Source organism: Mesoplodon densirostris, chromosome 14 (assembly GCF_025265405.1).
Source record: "Mesoplodon densirostris isolate mMesDen1 chromosome 14, mMesDen1 primary haplotype, whole genome shotgun sequence".
NCBI classification, from domain to species: domain Eukaryota; kingdom Metazoa; phylum Chordata; class Mammalia; order Artiodactyla; family Ziphiidae; genus Mesoplodon; species Mesoplodon densirostris.
Window position 1 is genome coordinate 54,665,168 of NC_082674.1, and position 23,352 is coordinate 54,688,519.

Here is a 23,352-nt window from a genome sequence, read left to right on the forward strand (position 1 = left end):
TGATCAAGGGATCAATCCAAGAAGAAGATATAACAACTGTAAATATTTATGCACCCAACATAGGAGCACCTCAATACATAAGGCAAATGCTAACAGCCATAAAGGGGAAATTGACAATAACACATTAATAGTAGGGGACTTTAACACCCCACTTTCACCAATGGACAGATCATCCAAAATGAAAATAAATAAGGAAACATAAGCTTTAAATGATACATTAAACAAGGTGGACTTAATTGATATTTATAGGGCATTCCATCCAAAAACAACAGAATACACTTTCTTCTCAAGTGCTCATGGAACATTCTCCAGGATAGATCATATCTTGGGGCACAAATCAAGCCTTGGTAGATTTAAGAAAAGTGAAATCATATCAAGTATCTTTTCCGACCACAACGCTATGAGACTAGATATCAATTACAGGAGAAAAACTGTAAAAAATACAAATACTTGGAGGCTAAACAATATGCTACTAAATAACCAAGAGATCACTGAAGAAACCAAGGAGGAAATCAAAAAATACCTAGAAACAAGTGACAACGAAAACACAACAACCCAAAACCTAAAGGATGCAACAATAGCAGTTCTAAGAGGGAAGTTTATAGCAATACAATCCTACCTCAAGAAACAAGAAACATCTCAAATAAACAACCAAACCTTACACCTAAAGCAATTAGAGAAAGAAGAACAAAAAAACCCCCAAAATTAGCAGAAGGAAAGAAATCATAAAGATCAGATCAGAAATAAATGAAAAAGAAATGAAGGAAACAATAGCTAAGATCAATACAACTAAATGCTGGTTCTTTGAGAAGATAAGCAAAATTGATAAACCATTAGCCAGACTCATCAGGAAAAAAAGGGAGAAGACTCAATCAACAGAATTAGAAACGAAAAAGGAGAAGTAACAACTGACACTGCAGAAATACAAAAGATCATGAGAGATTACTACAAGCAACTCTATGCCAATAAAATGGACAACCTGGAAGAAATGGACAAATTCTTAGAAAAGCACAACCTTCCGAGATGGAACCCGGAAGAAACAGAAAATATAAACAGACCAATCACAAGCACTGAAATTGAAACTGTGATTCAAAATCTTCCAACAAACAAAAGCTCAGGACCAGATGGCTTCACAGGTGAATTCTATCAAACATTTAGAGAAGAGCTAAGACCTATGCGTCTCAAACTCTTCCAAAATATAGCAGAGGAAGGAACACTCCCAAACTCATTCTACATAGCTACCATCACCCTGATACCAAAACCAGACAAAGATGTCACAAAAAAAGAAAACTACAGGCCAGTATCACTGATGAACACAGATGCAAAAATCCTCAATAAAATACTAGCAAACAGAACCCCACAGCACATTAAAAGGATCATATAACATGATCAAGTGGGGTTTATCCCAGGAATGCAAGGATTCTTCAATTTATGCAAATAAATCAGTGTGATACACCATATTAACAAACTGAAGGATGAAAACCATATGATAATCTCAATAGATGCAGAAAAAGCTTTTGACAAAATTCAACTCCCATTTATGATAAAAAACTCTCCAGAAAGTGGGCATAGAGGAAACCTACCTCAACATAATAAAGGCCATATATGACAAACCCACAGCCAACATCATTTTCAGTGGTGAAAAACTGAAACCATTTCCTCTAAGATCAGGAATAAGACAAGGTTGTCCACTCTCACCGCTATTATTCAACATAGTTTTGGAAGTTTTAGCCACAGCAATCAGAGAAGAAAAAGAAATAGAAGGAATCCAAATCAGAAAAGAAGTAAAACTGTCACTGTTTGCAGATGACATGATACTATACATAGAGAATCCTAAAGACATTACCAGAAAACTACTAGAGCTAATCAATGAATTTGGTAAAGTAGCAGGATACAAAATTAATGCACAGAAATCTCTTTCATTCCTGAACACTAACAACAAAATTTCTGAAAGAGAAATTAAGGAAACAATCCCATTTACCATGGGAACAAAAAGAGTAAAATACCTAGGAATAAAACTTCCTAAGGAGACAAAAGACTTGTATGCAGAAAACTATAAGACACTGATGAAAGAAATTAAAGATGATACAAACAGATGGAGAGATATACCATGTTCTTGGATTGGAAGAATCAACATTGTGAAAAAAACTGTACTACCGAAAGCAATCTACAGATTCAATGTAACCTCTATCAAGCTACCAATGGCGTTTTTCACAGAACTAGAACAAAAAAATTTACAATTTGTATGGAAACACAAAAGATCCCAAATAGCCAAAGCAATCTTGAGAAAGAAAAATGGAGCTGGAGGAATCAGGCTCCCTGACTTCAGACTATACTACAAAGCTACAGCAATCAAGACAGTATGGTACTGGCATAAAAACAGAAATATAGATCAGTGGAACAAGATAGAAAGCCCGGAGATAGACCCACGCATATATGGTTAACTTGTCTTTTACATAGGAATACACAATGGAGAATTCTTGTATACAAGAATATACAATGGAGAAAAGACAGCCTCTTCAGTAAGTGGTGCTGGGAAAACTGGACAGCTACATGTAAAAGAATGAAATTAGAACACTTCCTAACACCATACACAAAAATATACTCAAAATGGATTAAAGACTTAAATGTAAGGCCAGACACTATCAAACTCTTAGAGGAAAACATAGGGCGAATGCTCTATGACACAAATCACAGCAAAATCGTTTTTGACCCACCTCCTAGAGAAATGGAAATAAAAACAAAAATAAACAAATGGAACCTAATGAACCTTAAAAGCTTTTGCACAGCAAAGGAAACCATAAACAAGATGAAAAGACAACCCTCAGAAATGGGAGAAAATGTTTGCAAAGCGAAGCAACTGACAAAGGATTAATCTCCAAAATATATAAGCAGCTCATGCAGCTCAATACCAAAAAAGCAAACAATCCAATCCAAAAGTGGGTGGAAGACCTAAATAGACATTCCTCCAAAGAACATATACAGATTGCCAACAAACATATGAAAGGATGCTCAACATCACTAATGATTAGAGAAATGCAAATCAAAACTACAATGAGGTATCACCTCACACCGGTCAGAATGGCCATCATCAAAAAATCTGCAAACAGTAAATGCTGGAGAGGGTGTGGAGAAAAGGGAACCCTCTTGCACTGTTGGTGGGGAAGTAAATGGATACAGCCACTATGGAGAACAGTATGGAGATTCCTTAAAAAACTAAAAATAGAAGTACCATATGACCAAGCCTTCCCACTACTGGGCATATACCCTGAGAAAACCATAACTGAAAAAGAGTCATGTACCACAATGTTCATTGCAGCACTATATACAATAGCCAGGACATGGAAGTAACCTAAGTGTCCACTGACAGATGAATGGACAAAGAAGATGTGGCACATATATATAATGGAATATTACTCGGCCATAAAAAGAAATGAAACTGAGTTATTTGTAGTGAGATGGATGGACCTAGAGTCTGTTTTACAGAGTGAAGTAAGTGAGAAGATAAAAACAAATACCTTATGCTAACACATATATATGAAATCTAAAAAAAAAATGCTTCTGATGAACCTAGGGGCAGGACAGGAATAAAGACACAGATGTAGAAAATGGACTTGAGGACAGGGGAAGGGGGAAGGATAAGCTGGGACGAAGTGAAAGAGTAGCATTGACATATATACACTACCAAATGTAAAATAGCTAGCTAGTGGGAAGCAACTGCATAGCACAGGGAGATCAGCTCGGTGCTTTGTGACCCCCTAGAAGGGTGGGATAGTGAGGGTGGGAGGGAGGTGCAAGAGGGAGGGGATATGGGGATATATATATACATATAACTGATTCACTTTGTATATAATTGGAGCAATTATACTCCAATAAAGATGTTCAGAAAAAGTTACTAAATTTTATTCACCAAAAAGAATAAAACTATATTCAGATATAATAAGGTAAAATAATAAACCTATACAGACAGTTTTAGCTATCATAAAATTGGAAACGAGTAACTGGATAATTTAATAAGTCTTTTTCTAGGTAATACATAAACCCATTCCAAATTGTGTGTACTGGTAAAAACAAAAATTATTCATCGTGACCCATTAGCCAAATCTGGCACACCACCTGTCTTTGTAAATAAAGTTTCATTGGAACATGAAAAAAAAAAACCCCAAAACTGATTCACTTCTTAAGGGAAAATATACTTCTGGTTTTTTGGGGGGGTTTTTTGCGGTACGCGGGCCTCTTACTGTTGTGGCCTCTCCCGTTGCGGAGCACAGGCTCTGGACGCGCAGGCTCCGGACGCACAGGTTCAGCGGCCATGGCTCACGGGCCCAGCCGCTCCGCGGCATGTTGGATCTTCCCATCACAGGCGGACTCTCAACCACTGTGCCACCAGGGAAGTCCTGGTCATAACTTTTAAAAAGCAAATGAAAACAATACTATCATTGGATGCAAATACAATGAATGCTAATGTTTTCATCATCTTCAAAACATTCAGAGATACTTTCTTTTTGTAATACAATTTCGTAAGCATTGGAATGTTGTCTTCAGAATTATGTGTAAGATTACCAATTACAAGTTGGTTGATTGCTCACAAGTCAGCTGGCCAAACAGTGACTCAATTTCTATATACAACGTTGGACACTGATTTCTGTATTGTTGTCCTTAATAGAATTGGTTTCTGCATTTACTTGACAAAAATCATCATTTTGTAATCATGTTATGTAAGAAATTAGGAAGATATTTTTCTGAACGCAGTTTTCTTTTTAATATTTTGATGTTTAAATTTATTCAGTTTAAACATTTTCTTGATGTAGGGTCTGCTTTAGGATTTTGTCATATGTTCTTATTCTGATATTTCTGTTTAGTTGAGCTATCAAATTAGAACAAGCATGTGTTCATCTAAAATCAATTCATTTCCAGTATCTATACACACACACACACACAAATATTTTTGCTTCTTTCCTTCCTGGTCAATAAACACTTATAGCGATATATGTATCGCGTATATAGCATATATATATGTTTTCACACGAGCAAAACCAGCAGGGGGCGAAATACAATAGGATTAAATTTAACAAACTATATAGATTTTTCTTGCTTTAGTGACTGAGCAATAACAAAAAATCCAGCACCTCCACAAAGCAACTGGTACTCCAATTTAAAGTGATGCAGTCTCCGTATATCTTACAGCGACTGAGTTGTAAAGAGACAAATGCGTGTCTCTTCTAGCGCTCCAAGTTAAGTTGTCTAGAACATTGCAGAGGCGGGATCAACCCTGATGAACTGCTTTTGTCCTTATCTTTCCCCTGATTTGTATAATTCCTCAACTCAAAGGGTGGCCACTTCCCTGTGGCTGAGGGGGTGTATTCCAACCTTGTTTCTTTGCGTAGCTGATGAGCCTTGCTATTCCGGGACGATTTTAAATCATTCAAATTGCCGGTGCAGGTTTGGCAAAAGCGAGCAGAATGAGCACGCGGAGGGCTCAGGATTGCAGGATAGGACTCCGGGCTCATTATCCCGGACGATAACAATAATCCTTGCAGTCTGGCGGTCTGGTTTTTACAGTGGCCAGTGTTCTACATTACAAAGGAAGGGGAAAGGTTGTAAAAATGCAAATGACCAAGACTGAAGATAGAAAAATGTTATGACCGCTGTTAAAGAAACGCGGAAGTTGATTTGATTTCTTTCGTTTCATCTAATAGTCTTCCGCAGCATCTACGAAAAATGACCACCGTCTCAATACGTTAGCAAAATCCCCCAATTTTTTTGTTGTTGGTCTCGAAGACGATTTGTCAGTTCGGCATCTGCTTTCCCTCATTTTCCATTTTAAATTTGTTTTCATTCTTCTTTGTTATTTCAATATATCAGCTTCCTCTTCTGTCAGCTTAAATTAGAAAGAGGAAGGGACTTAGACGGTGAACGAAAAAGTCGTTTTTCGGGGCGAAAAGGGCAAGCTGATAAGTGCTCTCCAGTAGGTTTTTGGTGGAGAAGATAGGGCTCCGTATTTCAAAACCTTTGCAATTTTTACTTGGAGAGCAAGAGACTTAACTCGGTCCTGAGCTGAACGTTGACGTTAGCCGGCTGAGGAGCACCTGTCCCTCTTCCGGAGCGCTGCCTCAGGAGCCGCGGAGTGCGAGAGTACTTCTTTCCCTCTCAGAGCTCGATGACTCGCGAGGAAGTCAAGAAAAACGGCAGCTTGCCCGCACCCAAAATGGCGGCCGGCGCTCTGAGCGACGGCGCCTGCGCAGGGGTAAGCGTTCTGTGACACTGAATCCCCTGGAGTGTCCTCCCCCCCACCCACCAGCACTCACCAGCGCCCGGCCCCGACCTAGCCACCTGCGCCCGGAAGTGACGTGTCGGCGGCAGCGGTTCCCCCGCTGCATGATGGGAGAGTGTGTGGAGTGGGCGGGGGGTCTCCGCGGAGGAGGAGGTGGAGGAGGCGGCGGCGGCGGCGGAAGAGGGCGGAGGGTAATGGGATGGGGGTCTCGCGGCAGCGCTGAAACTCCGGGTGGGCGTCCATGGCGCTGTTTCGCTGACAGGGCTGAGAGCAGCCTGCCTTCCGCTCTCACCAGCTCCGCGTCCGAATAACCGGTCCTTCCCCGGGGAGCCAGTTCCTCCTCGGGCCCCTGAGCCATGCCCATCGAGGCCGCCCCGGACGATCCAGGTAAGCGCCACCGCTCCGCTCCCCCAGCCGCGCGGGGGAAAGAGGATGGGGGACCCGGCCCAACCCACCGGCCCGATCCTCACCCGGGCCGGGGGCACCTGCCGCGGAGCTGGGGGCTTCGGGGACGGTGCCGGCTCTGCGGGCCTGCGCGCTCCGGGCTCTGTCCTCTTCCACGGCGGGTGCGGGGACGCCGGCGGCGGCGCCCGAAGCACACGGCCCCTCCTTGCCATCCCGGGCACCGGCCGGGGAAGTGAGAGCCTTTCCAACGTCCCCGGCCGCCACCGTCTCGCCCTGCCCCGCAGCTTCCACCTGCCCACAGCTCCGCACCGGCCGCTCCCTCCCGGGAGCTTGTTGAGAAGTTTGGGGCTTTGCTCCGGCTTCCTCTTTCTCCCTCCCCTCCCTCGTGACAGGTGTAAACACTGACTGCTTCGCCCAGGCCCTAGGCCAGCCTCGACCAGAATGTGATGCTTCCTAGGGTCTCTGAAGCAAGGGGATTTTGAGTCCTCCAACAGGCAGAGGAGACGGCACCAAAGGTCCTTCATCCCTTCCTGAGAGGACCTTTTCTGCTCCCTTCTTGCACTCCTCAAGAAATAGTCTGCGTCCCCTCCCCAGACTGCGTGCGAAAAGTTGGACCATTATTCTTTTAAGTGTCCTGTTTGGCACGTGCTACGTCTTGCTTGGGCAGGGGACGGAGTATAGGGTGAACGGTGGTAGGATCCTTTCACCATTAGGAAAGTGCTGAGAATGACTAGGTTTTTCTCTTGTCGGTTAATTCAAGTTACAGCTTGGTTTCCCACTGAATCTTCTATTGGGACCGAGGGAGGGGCTAACCCATACATGGAAATATTTTACTAGGGAGCAAATGAAACAAAATCAGTAGTTCCGTTTCAAAGTTCTCACTTTAGGAGAAGAAAAGTAAAACTTTACTTTTGAACTTTAATCTTCCCTTTCACGAGCTACGTTTTAGTTTTTTGGTAGGATGGGAGGGGGAGACAGTTTAATCCTTGATGTTACATTTATTTGTAGACAAATAAATGTCCTTTTAGACATGGATATATGCTAAACTCTAAGGGAAACAACTGTTTCAACGCTACTGTGTTGACATAATCTACACAGTTTCTCTACATTTAATGTGCTTTGCCAACTTAAATATTGGCTTTTGTAGTACTCATTTTTAACTCTTTGCAGAAGTAGATGTGTTTAAACAAAGTATCTATGGTAGTCTTCTAAATTTTGTCCAAGATGATATTTCACATGTATTAAAAAGCAGATCCTGTGTAAAACATCTAGGCAAGTAAATGTTACCTATTAAATGCTCATTAGATCGAATTCCTCTGTTTATGTATCATTATATTATTAATCTTCAAGGCATAGACACCCTTTTCTAGATATCTATTAAAAGCATAGATATTCACATAATATGTAGGACATTAAATTTTAGTGTTTTCTGGTCTTTTGACCTAGAGACTATTATAAAAATAATCCTATAATCAAAACAAAGAAAATGTATCCACAATTGCATTGATAAATTTTGTAGAATCCAATTGTCTACGAAAATCTTGTAATCTAGGTGAATCCTATTTTAAAACATCATTTTAAATTTTAATTTTTTTTCTATTTACAGTAAGTTAAAAACTTGTTCAGAAAATGTTTTATTTTGTGTGAAATTCTAAAGTGCCTCCCTTAACAGTCTAAGAAGTCTTTGAATAGCATCTCATTGAAGGATTACCCTACCCCTTCTCTCCCAAGCCTACCCCCAAAAACTCATAAAAGGAGGACATTAAATTTTTAGGCATTTTTAAACAATCATACATTATTTAAATCAAACGTTGATATTCTTATTTAATTTTACCTACAATTTGTAAGTTAAAAAATACCCTTTTCTTTATGCTTAGCACTTTCAATTCCTCTTTAAGTAGGCTAGTGAACCTTTCCAGCCTGAAATTTATAAGTATTTCTAGTTTTTACACAATTTTGGAAATATCTGGTGTTATATGGAGCATATATACATTTCACTTTGATAATTAATCTTTTCTCAGTATATATACACACGCATACATACACATACACAATCACAGATTCTTTTGCAACTTTATATCATAGTTACTAACACTGATATACACTACTTCCTGTGAGCAAGATACTTTTCTTTCTTTCTTTTTTTTTTTTTTTTTTTTGGCTGTGCCATGCGGCTTGCAGGATCTTACTTCCCTGACGAAGGACTGAACCCAAGCCCTAGGCGTTGAAAGCTCAGAGTCCTAACCACTGCATCGCCAGGGAATTCCCAGCAAGATACTTTTCTAAGTGATTTATATGCAATATATTAACTCATTTAGTCCTCACAACAACCCTGTAAGCTAGGAGGTGGTATCCCCACTTTTCAGAAAGGAAACTTAGGCACAGAGATGTTAAGTAAGAGCCAAGATATAATAGTTTTATTTTTCATATTTATATACTCTTTATATAGTTTTTAAAACACGGCAATGCGATATATTTTATGGGAATCGTATAATATGTAGCAAAAGTATGAAAACATGCATTGGAATGATAAATTCCAAATCAGTAAAAGTTACCTCTGGAGAACTGGAGAGGAATAAGGGATTTAGGAAGTGTCCATGGTTTTTCAGCCATAACTGTACTGTCTTTAAAATAAATCTGAAGCAGATTTGGTAAAGATTAAGATTTAACACAGCCAGGTGTTGTGCACTTGATCATTTACTGTACGTATTTTTCTAAACTTTGTTGTATGCTTGAAATCATAATAAAATACAAAGTTCAGGTTTTTCATTTAAAAACAAAGGATCAGGGGGCTTCCCTGGTGGCGCACTGGTTGAGAGTCCGCCTGCCAATGCAGGGGACACGGGTTCGTGCCCTGGTCCGGGAAGATCCCACATGCTGCGGAGCGGCTGGGCCCGTGAGCCATGGCTGCTGAACCTGCGCGTCCGGAGCCTGTGCTCCACAACGGGAGAGGCCACAACGGTGAGAGGCCCGCGTACCGCAAAAAAAGAAAAACAATAAAAAACAAAGCATCACTCTTATCCTTCAGCAGTGTATATTTAAAAAGAGGACAGGAAGGAGTTAGTGTTATTTTGTGTTGATTTCCTTTATATAAGGAGCTTTTAATTGAAAATATTTGAATTAAGTATTGTTGCTCTCCCAGGGGTCCTCTGCAGTAACTTCCCTTGCCTGGGCTCTTCTCTAATTGCTGCCAACCATCTCAACAGCCCTGTATCACACTTCTAATTTCTATTTCTGCCCTTAGCCTAGAGTACGACTTATAGGTCTGGATTAGATGTATTCCCTGGGAAAGAGAAAAGGAAGACACTATATGTGGGGAAGAAGCAGGGAAGTAAGGAGTTTTGGAAAGGTGAAAAAAGAGGAAAAATAAGAGATTTAAGACTCCATCCTATCATTCCTCAGTCACCACCACCCCTATTCCAAATAACTAACTTAAGTAAACCTTGCAGAGATAAAGTGCTAATAAATTAAAGGTTGTATGCTCAAAGCTTAATTTACAAGCACTATTTTGATGAGTAGTTTCCAGAGGAAAATTAAGTAGTAAATTAGAATAAATTCACTGCATGTTCTATTTATGTAAATATTTACAATATGCCACGAACCATTTCAATTAAATATCTACTAACATCATGGTGTTTTCTTCCTTTCATTCATACAGCAGATACCTATTGAGCACTCACTATATGTCAGGCCCTGTTTTAGGTGCTAGGGTCACTGAAATGATCAAATTAAAAAAAATAGCCCTTATAGGGCTTCACTTTCTTGGCATTTGTATATGTGTGTGTGCACATGCATGTTTGTGTATGTGTATTGGAATCAGAGATTTAGAGTGTGAGAGGGCAGTGTTGTAGGGCTTCGTAGAAATTCTAATGTCTTTGGTTTTTTACTGTGTGAGATGGGAAGCTTTTGCAGGGTTTTTGAGTAGAGATGTGACATAATCTATCTTTTAAAAGGATCTGTCTGGCTCCTGTACAGTAAGTAGATTATAGGAGTGCAAGAGTGGAAGCAGGAAGATTTCATTAGGAGTTGGTGACTGATACAGCTAAATGATCATTTTGTAATGAATACAAATGTCAAATCTGTATGTAGTACCCCTGAAACTAACATAATATTGTACATAAACTGTATTTCAATAAATAAATAATACATCAAAAGTTAAAGATAAATAGATGAGGGCCTCCCTGGTGGCACAGTGGTTGAGAGTCTGCCTGCCGATGCAGGGGACACGGGTTCGTGCCCTGGTCTGGGAAGATCCCACATGCCACGGAGCGGCTGGGCCCGTGAGCCATGGCCACTGAGCCTGCACGTCTGGAGCCTGTGCTCCGCAATGGGAGAGGCCACAACAGTGAGAGGCCCGCGTACTGCAAAAAAAAAAAAAAAAAAAAAAAGATGATAGTAGTGGCTTGAACCAAGATGGTAGCAATAGAGATGATGAGAAGTGGTAGGATAGTTACTAGAATTGGAACCTCTAAGATTTTCCCCTTTGCTAAACTCAAAAAACTCAGAGGTACATACTCCCTTCTGAAAAGTCAAGGCCCGCACAGCCTACTTTCCCAGCATACTGCCTACTCGTTTCATATATCCTACATTCCAGCCAAACTCTATGATGTGACTTCCTGCTCTTTGACAGTTGCCCCATGCTTTATCTTTAGTGCCTGCCGTTTCCTCTGTTAATTAAAATCCTTCGCATTTCAAATTCTTTCATGAAGTTTTTTTTTTCTCATTTTCACCACTCTTTCCAATCAAGTGAGATCTTTTTCTTAGAATCTTTAAAACCACATTTTACTTTATTTGGTGTTTATATTCTGCCTTGTATTAATTACTTTTACTGTCTTCCTATATTGGTCCTCATAATTAATTACAAGTTTCATTAAGGTTGTGGCTCCATTACTCAGTCCTACCCCTTATAGAGCCTATCGTATGTAGCACATGCTCAGTAAGGTGCGTGTGTGTGTGTGTGTATAGTTTAATTTTTTAAAAGTCTTATTACAGAAGCATACAGAAGCATCGTAGAAAATAGTCAATCAAAAAAAAATTACATTCCCATTACCCAGGAATCCCACTGTAAACAGTTCAGTGCATATCTTTCCACACATATATTTATGTATGTGTACTTTTTTACCAGAATGAAATCTTATCATACAGACTGTTTTGTAGGTTGTTTTGATTTAGTCAGTTAGACTCCCTTACCACTTCAAGAAATTTTCATCTAAACTAATATTCAAGACCATATTCAAATTTTTCCCCAGTTGACTCAAAACTATCCCTTTACAGCTGACTTGGCCAAAACAGCATTCACTCCATATTCTTCTGGTTATTAAAATTATGAAAGGGTAATATACTTTTACTATAGAAAATTTGGAAAATGTGGAAAGTGTAAAGAAAACTGGTATGCCTCTTAGTGGCAAATATCCATCTGTTTTAACACTTGGGACAAAGTAGCACTCAATAAATATATATATTTAAAGGAATAATAGAAAAATATGTCATTAGTCATCACACTACAAAAAGATAACTGTAAACATTTTGGTTTACATTTAGTTTTGTTTTTTTCTCTATGGATATACGAGTGTCATACACACATACATGTATGAATGAATCATATTGTATCTCGGTGAACAAGTTTGTAGGTAATTTGGTTATTTCCATACGACTGAGTCTTAGAAGTGGAGTTACTAAATCAAAGGGAAAGCCAATTGCTTTCTAAGAGGTAATAAAAATCACTCCTATTAGCAATAGTCGAGAGCACCCATCTTCCTGTAATCTGCTCAGATGGTCAATAAATATGCAGTTTTAAAATTGTTTACCTGAATTTTTATTTCGAATTTGGGCTTTTCAGCAGTGTGGAGTGTTTGCATAATTTAAAATTTTTTGAAGGGTTTAAACGTGAGACATATCCTTGTTGATAGAGGTTAAAATTGTTTAATGTCATGCTCTTTTAAAAATAGCTCTGATTCTGTTAGCGAGCTATTTAAGTACAAGAAGTAGGATATTATTTTCTAGAACTATGTTGTGCAGTACGGAAGCCTGTGGCCACATGTGCCACTTGAAATAAAGCTAGTCCAAAGTAAGATGTGCCTTAAGTATAAAATACCAGATTTCAAAAACTAATGTAAAATATAGATTTTACACTGATTACATGTTAAAATAATATTTTGGATACTTTGGGTTAAGTAAAATATATTAAATTAATTTCACCTCTTTTTTAATTGGCTACTGGGAAATTTTAAATTGTATATGTGGCTTTATTGTATTTTGATTGGACAGTGCTACTCTAGAGTATGACATTTTTACCTATGGAAAAGAAAAGCAAGATAACTTCATTGTTCTAGAAAGTAGTTAATAGTGTTCTTAAAATTACTTCCTACATTTAAGCCTGTCAGTGTGTTTTTTCCAGTATACTCAGTTTGCACATTTTTCAAATTATGTTTTTTATTACAGACTATAACTTATTGCAGTTCTTACGCTCTGAAAGAAATATATGTAGTAGGAATTGGGGGAGGGTGTTAGGAAACTTACTTGAGGAATTGATACCTCTTCTAAGAATCGAAGCATGTGTGGGCATGTTTTATGCAATAGGATTGTAGGTGCAAAGGCCTTGTGGCACAAAAGAATGTTATTGTCTGACTTTCAAAAACTGAAAGAAGGCCTAGTTTGGAGCATTGAAAACAATAGGGGAAGGGAGAAGGAATCTGTGATGGAGAGATGGGAATGGCTTAGACTTTATTAAAGATTTTTTAAAAATCTTTATCACAAGCAGGGGATTGATGTGAACAGACTGACTTTAAGTTTATTTGTTGTGATTGTTTATGAGATATTTCTATATATATATATATTTTTAAATTTATTTTATTTATTTATTTTTGGCTGCATTGGGTCTTCTTTGCTGCACTCGGGCTTTCTCTAGTTGCAGTGAGCCCCAGAGGGCTACTCTTCATTGCAGTGCACGGGCCCTTCATTGCGGTGGCTTCTCTTGTTGCGGAGCACGGGCTCTAGGCGCGCGGGCTTCAGTAGTTGTGGCGCGTGGGCCGGTAGAGTTGTGGCTTGTGGGCTCTAGAGCACAGGCTCAGTAGTTGTGGCACACGGGCTTAGTTGCTCCACGGCGTGTGGGATCTTCCCGGACCAGGGCTCAAACCCGTGTCCCCTGCAATGGCAGGCAGATTCCTAACCACTGAGCCACCAGGGAAGCCCAGATTGACTTTTTAAAAGATTACTTGGGTTGGACATGATTGAATACTAATCAGGGAGACTAGTTTAGGTAATGGAAGCTTACACCAGAATGGAGTCAGGGGAGTTGGAAAGAGGTACAGGTATTCCAAAGTTGAGAGATTCATGAGATAAAAATAATTTTAGAGATAGTGGAGGGTGAGGAGCTTTGTCAAGAATGGCTCTGAAGTTTCTGGCTTAGTGACTGCGTGGGTGGTGGTGCCATCTGCCCAGGGTTATAGAGCCCTGGATGAGGACCAAGTTTGAGGAAGAAAAGGTTGGGTTCTGTTCTTCTTAAGCCCAGTTCCAGGTCTTTGAGCACCTCAAGTGGAGAGGACTGTAGAGAATTGGCTTGGCTGGACTGGGTTTCAGGTTTGAGGGCTGGGCTGCAGGGAAAAATCTGGGAGTCCTAGAATGTACTAATTAAACCTTAGGTGGATGAGATTGTTTGAGGGAGAGTTAAGTAAGAACAGAGCCTAGATGAAACCTGGAAGAACTGATGCCACTAATTTGAGTATGTTCAGTACTTACAAGAAAATATCAGTTTGTTTTGAAGCCTACTTGTAAAAGTGAAAGTAAGGAGTAAGTTGGATCAAATAAGTTAAATACTTCTGTTTGACTTATATGTATTTGAGTAGATAATCTAACACAATTCTTATTTGGTTATTTGGAAACATACCTTTTTCCTGCAGTAGAAAACAAACTGGGCTTCCCTAACATCAAACAGGCTGGGAATATTTATGAATAACTATTGGTATTTTTGCTACATTAGTAGATCTAAGGAAAAATTATGTAATTGTCTCCATAAATACTGAAAAGTCACTTTAAAAACCCATCTTCTGATTTTTTTTTTTTTTTCCTTTTTGCGTTATGTGGGCCTCTCACTGTTGTGGCCTCTCCCGTTGCGGAGCACAGGCTCCGGACGCACAGGCCCAGCGGCCATGGCTCACGGGCCCAGCCGCTCCGTGGCACATGGGATCCTCCCAGACCGGGGCACAAACCCGTATCCCCTGCATCGGCAGGCGGACTCTCAACCACTGCGCCACCAGGGAGGCCCCCATCTTCTGATTTTTTTAAACAAAGCAACTTAAAATAAGAATTATTAGAAAATTCTGTAATATGATAAAACATATATACCTCAAACCAAAAATCAGTACCTTAATTCAGTATCCTAATTAAGGGGAAATACTAGATGCCTGCTATCACCACTACTACTAAATCTGGTATTGGAGGCATTAGCCAGCACAATCAATAAGGAAAAAGACACATAAGAATTGGAAAGGAAAAGGTCAAACTACCCCAATTTGCTTATGATGTGATTGTATACTGTACAAGTAACAAGAGCTTTCAATTTTATAAACAGTACTCAGCAGTTAGAAAATAAGATAGATGAGCAGAAGAAAAAAAAAAAAGGTAAAGTCCTTAACAATAAACTTAATAATAAATGTAAAAACCCTACATTGCTGTTTCAGTTTTATTAACAATTCCGTGTTTAGGTAATAGAAATCATTCTAAGTCATATCTTCTTATTCTTTAAATGCTGACTTTAAATGATACTTTTCAAAGTAAGACTTCTCGGAGTAGGATCTTTAATATTTGTATACATCTTAATGAGACCACAGTTTTTTAAATGGATGAAGTGAATAACATTCCTGCCTCACCCACCCTCCCAAGTGGACATTTTTGTTGTTGTTTTCTTCTTGGTCATTGCTTATGTTTTGTAGTATTTTCTGTTTTGCTGTGGTTTATCATCTCGCATAATAATTGTTTACTGTGTGCATGCAGAGATGTTGACCTGGAGTATTTGCAGATAAAACACTCCTGCTATAGCAACACTCAAAATCTGAAGCATTGATTAATTTTCTCTCTTAAAGCTTTCATTTTTAGTAGCTATTTATAAAAAGTAATGAACCTATCATTAAGAAATAATTTAACTCTCTCTTTTTTTTTTTTTTTTTGGCCACGCGACACAGCTTGTGGGAATCTCAGTTCCCCCACCAGGGATCTAACCCGGGTTATGGCAGCAAAAGCCCAGAATCCTAACTACTAGGCCACCAGGGAACTCCCTAACTCTTTTTACATTGAATATTTTTAATAGCATCTTTGTTCCTTAAAAAAAAAAATTATACAAGAGATTCAGGTATCAAATTCAAATTTTCTCTTAGCTAAAGGCAAACAGAATGTTTCACTATTCATTACTTTTTACTTGTAGTTAAATCACGATTTCTTCTTACTCCTTTGCATATTTCAGACTCCTTCCTCTATATCATAATGAGCCAGCAGATGATAGCATTCTGTCTCATTAAGTTTCAGAAGTTTACTTGAAGCACAGTACAAGTGTTATACCTGAACAAAATGTACAGATTTTAATCAGATAACCAGTGACCTTGGTTTCTGGAGGTGGAGAAAAGTTTCTGTTGTTGCTGCTGTTCACATATTCATTTCTTAGTGTTCAGCTGCAAGTGAAACTGTGATTAATTTTTTAAATGTGGGTTTTTTTCCCCAAGAATTCTATAACATTTAAATTATATAAATAATTATAAATGTTTCAAGGATTAGTGCAGTAATTTAAATCTGATCCTTTAAGAAACTTTTCCAATGTTCATTTTTAAGTAAAGTACTAATTTATCGTGAACTCTTTGTTTTTGAAATCTTAAGAGAGTTAAATGTCATAGTGATATTCTCATGTATGTATACTGACAGAACTTTAAGAAATATTTGTACAATCAAATCACTGTAAGTAAGGGCAAACTTTTTGTAAGAAAAAGTACTATTTCATTGATTTACCTATATTAATGAGTTCAGCAGTGAAGTTTAGAGATGTTTATGTTATCCCCAGAGTTATGAAGTCCAGTAATATTTATATTCTCTGGAAGCTTAACACAGTGGTTCTTAACCTTCGCTAACCATCAGAATTATCTTTGAAACTTTTTTTTTAAATACAGATATTCAGGCCCGTCCATTCTATTAAAAAAATACTTAATACAAAGCTAAGATTGGGACGCATTGGTTTATAGCCTACTAGAGGAGAAAAACATGGAAATAAATTTGATTCACTTTGTTAAATGTAATAAAAGATAGATATAAAGAAGAATTAATTCAGACACGCAACCTGACATAATGAAAAGAACACTGATTTTTTTTTTTTTTTTTTTTTTTTTTTTGCGGTATGCGGGCCTCTCACTGTTGTGGCCTCCCCCGTTGCGGAGCACAGGCTCTGGACGCGCAGGCTCAGCGGCCATGGCTCACGGGCCCAGCCGCTCCGCGGCATATGGGATCCTCCCAGACCGGGGCACGAACCCGTATCCCCTGCATCGGCAGGCGGACTCTCAACCACTTGCGCCACCAGGGAGGCCCCTGAACACTGATTTTTTTAATGTTAGAGTCCTGCTGCATAACTCTTTGTGAGACCTTGAACAGATCTTTTGACCTCTCTGAGCCTATTCCTTTATCTAAAAATGGATGTTTGAGATTAAATTGGATAGTGTACGAATAAGTACCTTGCACAGTTCCTATCACATAATAACTTGATAAATATTGGTGATATCACTTCACAGAAAAACTCTATGCCTGAATAGGGTTTTGAAGGCTTAGTAAATGCGTTTTCTGGACAGATAAGAAGAGTAAATTAGAAGAAGTGGCGTATGTGACAACCTAGAGGTAATGTAGTGCCAGTGGAGAACCCAAGGGGTAGTGTTGTCTGGCTGGAGGAAAGAGGGAGTGTCTTAGCTATATGGCTAAGATAAGGAGTTTAAAGTGGACTACAGGAATCCTGGCCAAAAATAATGAGGCCCTGAAATACGATATTGGTCTTGGGATATTAAATACAGTAAGAGTTGTTAAGGACTTAATTTGTGGTTCGTTTAATTTGAGGGAGGGAGAGGGCAAAGAGGGAGCAGTCAGAGGTAACACTCAGACATCCGGACTTAGAACTCAGAATATTATAAGAACAAGTGGTTTCTGTTTGTTCTTTGAGTAGAGGTTGACTTCAGTTTAGGAATTGGAGGATATGAGTTGTATTTGGGACATCCAGGTAGAGAGATTCAAAAAGGCAGTTGGGTAGGCAGAGGTTGGGCAGCCACAGATAGATAGAGGTTTGGCCATAGTGAACATATAATATCAAACAAAATGGGGAAGAGATAATATTCAAACAAAATGGGGAAGAGATCTCTCAGGGATAAGAATATGAGGAAGCCAAGGCCTGGGGAACATGGACATTTATGAGGCAAGCAGAAGAAGCACATCCACTGAAGGAGGAGAAAGAAAGGATATGATAGGTAGGAGGAGAATCAAGAGAGAATGCCTCTTCAGAAAGGCTTTTTCACTTAAAAATGTGTTTTAGACACCTTTCCCTATTAGCAATATAGCTTTATCTTTTTAAAAAATGGTTACAGTTTCTATTTACCCTAATTCCTTATTGATAGATATTTAAGTTGTTTTCAGTTGCTTCTTTATAAACAAACAATGCAGGAATTAACATTTTGTGGAAATATCTTTGCATACTTATATGAATGCATCTGTCGAATACATTCTTGCAGGTGACATTGCTTAGTCAAAAGAATATGCATTATAAAATTTCTGATATATTACTAAATTGCCTGGAATACGTGAACCAATATATACTCCCACCAGTAGTGTCTTTAATTTTATCTTTAAAGTGGCTTGCTTCCTAGATTGAGGGTCGTATGAATTTGAAAAATAAATAATATTTTTTATTTATTACTTTTATGTAAAATTCTGTAATGAGAAAAGGAATACTTTGATTTTATCAAATTACTTGGTTCATTCAAATAACATAATTTAAGAATGCATTTTGTCCTTCAATGCACCAGATCAAGGAGTTCTTTGTTTTAAAAGAAGCTCTGTTTCCTCTTCTTACATGCTGGAAGCAATAATTGGATTTAGAGGAAGTGGATCAGAAGGAAGGAGAATGATAATATTATTGTGAGGTGAATTAAACTTGAACAGAATTAATGGATGCAAACAGTTCTTGTCATTGTTGTAGACATAATGACATAACCAACACAAATTCTGTGCTAACATTTAGACAGAAGTATTTTGATTTTTTTTTTCTTCTTATATAGACTTTAAGCGATGGCCTCAAGACTGGAAAATGAGTTATTCTTATAAAGCTGATCATAGGAGAGTCGGTGCCTTAGAAAATACCCAGAAATACTGCAGAAGTTTTAAGTTGCCCTCAATTGTACTGCTTACATAATTTAAAGGTAAAGACTATGGACAAATTTCACAGCTTGTTTTTATTTTGTTTAATTACCTTACATTGTTCACAGTACCAGTATGGAACTACCCACTGCCTTTTCCTAACTTCAGTGATACGAACAATATTAGGGGGAAATTGTGGTTAATTTTGGTCATTTTCTCTAAACTCTTTAGTATCCTTTTTGTCAGACTTTGTTTTTTTTTTACACTTTGGGTTATGACCTGTTTCTGGTTTGTAAAATCCACTATAGGGGATCATGACCAGCTTTTAAGAAAGAATGCAATAGAACTAAAAATATCAAGAGTACACAGAGAGTAAGAGTAAATACTGAAACTTTTTTTTTTAATGTATATATTTCTACTGTGAGTTACAGAGGGGAAATTTTTGAAAAATTCTGCTTTATACAATAGGCTAATTCTCAAGTCATTTGTAACCAAAGGTATAATAGTACATTGTAAATAATAAATGTTGTCTGTTTTTTGTTTTTTTTCCTTTTTACCCTTTAGTCTTTCTACCTCTTAGGAGAAAGTAAAACTTTAAACCAAGCAATAACACCACTAAAAGGTCAACTAGCTAAAAATTTGTTTGTAATGGGAATTCCTTTCATAGTTTCCATGAAGTTATCAGTACAGGTAGATCCACTTGTGGTAGTACCTGTATATGACACACACACACACACACCCACACACACACACACACACGAGACACACACACACTCATGAGCACTGTTTTGGAATGTGTTTACATTTGATTTTTCGGATATACAAACCTTTTGTTTTATGATAATTTACCCCAAGAATGCCATTTATGTTATTGTCTGTGGATAATTTATGACTATTTCTAAGCCTGGTTCATTGTCTGGTTTCCTTTTGTTACCTCATGTGTCTCTAGGTCATCTTCTTCTCAATTGATGGGTGGTCAGGGAACAAATTAAAGTAAAACTAATAGTACTTGGGAAAGACATCATTTGTGAGGTAAATCTTCTGTTACATAGGTCATAGCTTAAGGCCAAATTTGTGAGTTTTAGATTATCTAGGACATTGCTTTCTTTCTCATTAGCTCAGATAATTGAATTCTAACTGCATTTGGTTGCAGTTTTATAACTTTAGCTAGATGCTTTTTCCTTCAAAAGGTGAGTTGCTCTCATGGTAGGCGTTATGATACAGAGAGTAACACTGTCAGGAGAAGGGCAGAGCTGCCAAGAGCTTCACAAGGTGTACAAATTTTAGTTACAGACTAAAATGATGTCTTTAGTTTTGAAAGCCCACAAAGTATGGTTTTGGGGTTGGTTAGTTTGTTTTTCCCAGAATACCCTGGGCTCTTGAGGTTTAACTTACCAGTCTTGACCAGAATGCTAATTTAAAACTTTACAGCAAGAAATTTCTTTCAAAGTATGTCAGCTGTTCATGTCAGCTGATTGCAAAATCTGTGGGAAGATTTACATGAAGTACTAAAGAAAGTTGCTGGGAGCAGAGAACAAGAGCAAGGGAAATTAGTTGACTGCCCAGAGTAGTATCACGCTCTGGTGACACCGGGTGACACTGGCTGACACCTCCACTTATGCGGAGAAACGGCCTCAGATTGAAGCAGATATTTATGTTATTTAGTCTGTTTAAACACACGAACAAATTTTTGTCCTTTGGCTGTTTTTTTCCCATAGCTGCATGGGAGTACCGTTCCTCTCCACACATTCTTTCCTCAGACAGGTTGCAGCAAAATGATTGGATTTGTTTTCTTTCTTATGTGTCATATTTCAGACCAGCCTCTCTCAGATCACACTTACTTACCTTGATTGAACTTAGGTATTAGTTAGGTATTTCCTAACTTCTTTGGGTGAGCACGAGGAGACCAGAGCTAGGGTTATAAGAAATCCAGCGAGGGCATGGAGGAGGTGGCAGCTCAAGAGGGTCAGTGGACCAAATGCCCCAGCAAGAACAAAAGGAGTGTATTCAGTTCCTACTGTGAACCAGGCCCTGAGGATGCATTGGTCAACAAGAGGCCTGTGCCTGCACAACCTTGCTAGTCTTTTGAGCTCAAGTAAAGTACCTACCTCTTGGAACAGCAGTTTCAGTGGAGTGGTAGGGTGAAGCCAGATTGTGCTGGGCTGAGGAGTGGGTATAGGAGGTTAGGAAGTAGGGATAGCGAATAGACAGGGCCCTTTCAAGAAGCTTGGTGGTGAGGAGGAGGAGGTGAGCTAAAAGGGCACAGAAGGGAGGGGTTTGTTTTGTTTTGCTCTGATTTGTTTGAGGATGGAAGATTCTTGAACACTGACAGACTGATGAGAAAGCATCAGTAGTAATAGAGAAATTCAAAAGAGGCCCCTGAGCAAGCAGTTGAGAAAGAAAACAGAAGGTCCAGGGATTATCTGTAGATAATACTGTGGATGTAAGCAAGATTTTAGTGAAGGGGCATGAAATTGAAGTAGTTTCTGCTTTTAGATTCTATTTTCAATGTAAAGTTTCAGGGATATTAGGGTGGAAATTTAGCGTGGCTAATTTATTCTGCAGCTATGTAAGAGCAGAGGGTACTGGGGGGAAAAATGGTTTGCTGAGGGCTAATGCATCTGCCTTCATTGCTGCTTCTGTTTCATTGCCTTTTTATCAACAGTTATCCAATGTCATTTATTCAGTTTCAAGTTGAAGTACCTTCTGGGAAAAATAGCTAGTAAACTCTCAAATATGGTCAGTTGATATTACAAGTTAAAGGTAAAACAGTTTCTAATGTTTTTATTTATCTTCCATTTTTACTGTGAAACTACAAATAAGTAAAATACCTTATGGATTTGCATAGAAGGTTAAAATATACAATGAAAGAAAAGCTCTTTCTTAGGAATTTTTGAAAACCAGCCTCTGTAAAGTAATAACTTTTATTGCTGTTTAGCAACATTCATTGAAGAGTGAATATGTGTTGCTGCTCACATTGTCATTTACCTTATATATAGTATATTTGTACTTTTGTGAGTCATCCGTATATTGAAACGAGGGAAGACAGATCATTTGGTTGTCACTTTTGGCAGTCTGGCCTTTTGAGGGTGGTCAACTTAGGTATAAAGATATTTTGCTGTTTATTTCTATTGTTTACCACGTTTTTACCACTTACGTACATTAAAATTGAAACAAATTCACTTCTTGGCATTTTTGTTGGTTATACTTTTTTTTTTTTTAGGTGGGGGCTGCATTGGGTCTTCGTTGCCGAGAGCAGGGGCTATTCTTCGTTGTGGTGCGTGGGCTTCTCATTGCAGTGGCTTCTCTTGTTGCGGAGCACGGGCTCTAGACGCGGGCTTCAGCATTTGTGGCTCGCGGGCTCTAGAGTGCAGGTTCAGTAGTTGTGGCACACGGGCTTCGTTGCTCTGCAGCATGTGGGATCTTCCCGGACCCGGGTTTGAACCTGTGTCCCCTGCATTGCAGGAGGATTCTTAACCACTGCACCACCAGGGAAGCCTGGTTATACTTTCTTCATCTTAGCTCGTAAGCATCTTTTTTTCTCCTTCCAAATTGTTGTGGAAGTTTCAGAAAACTTTTAGGGAAGATTCTTGTAATTCTAATATTTGATGTCAATTATTTCTGCGATAGGACATTCTTCAAATATTTTTATTAGCTTGTTACTGACTCACCACTTACTAGTTATACTACTGTGAGGGATTATTTAACCTCTTTAAGCTTTTATTTCTTCATCTGTAAAATGAAGATAATCATTCCTACCTCATACTATAGTGTGAGGAATAAATGAGGTAATTCATAAGTGCTTTTCACATAGTATTGACACATAGGTAGTGCCCAATAAATATTAATATTGTTATTGATGGAAGCAGAGAATGAAAGTAATATTTTAAGTAATATTGCATATTATTGATACAGTTGATATCAGTGGTATCTTGGGTTTTTGTTTTTAAATTGGCAAGTTCTGAGGAATTCTGAAATCTGAAAAATGCTCAGCTTTGAGACTGTGGGAGTGTGATTAAGTAGCCTTAAAGTTTGCAGCCTATGTTGATGGGAGGATGATAGTCCTAAAAACAAATAAGCAACACCATCTTTCTCAACTCTTTACTAAAAAGCTTTTATTTTTAGGGGCTCTCTTTTTTTTCGTTAGCCGTGAGTGAGCTAATATGCTGAGGACAGACCACTCAAAAAGAGAAAAAATATTATCCTTTTCGTAGATTCTAAATATTAGAGGCGTGAAAACTTTTGTGACATCATATTCCAGTCATCTTTAGATGTATTGAAAACCAAAAAGTTAACTAAATTTA

At 38.5% G+C, this 23,352-nt stretch overlaps 2 protein-coding genes across 7 annotated transcripts in view; one reads left to right on the forward strand and one right to left on the reverse strand.

Moving 5' to 3' along the window:
* The window catches only part of LOC132501665 (uncharacterized), a 32,466-nt gene extending 26,254 nt beyond the window's left edge, over positions 1-6,212 (reverse strand). The window contains exons 1-2 of one of the 2 annotated variants that reach the window (XM_060117334.1): positions 5,371-6,212; positions 4,242-4,407 (exon numbers count right to left, since the gene is read on the reverse strand). In XM_060117334.1, the coding sequence (XP_059973317.1) occupies positions 4,242-4,407; positions 5,371-5,510 (306 nt within the window). In that variant the 5' untranslated portion in view covers positions 5,511-6,212. Of the gene's footprint in view, positions 1-3,981; positions 4,408-5,129 lie in introns of those variants that run through there. The other variant, XR_009534279.1, reaches the window with a different exon arrangement.
* A 243-nt stretch (positions 6,213-6,455) lies between these two features.
* Positions 6,456-23,352, forward strand: part of AFTPH (aftiphilin) — a 62,987-nt gene continuing 46,090 nt past the window's right edge. For 4 of the 5 annotated variants that reach the window (XM_060117568.1, XM_060117564.1, XM_060117566.1 and 1 more), the window contains exon 1: positions 6,456-6,661. The gene's annotated coding sequence lies outside the window, so the exon portion shown is untranslated. Of the gene's footprint in view, positions 6,662-18,969; positions 19,111-23,352 lie in introns of all 5 variants that reach the window. The other variant, XM_060117565.1, reaches the window with a different exon arrangement.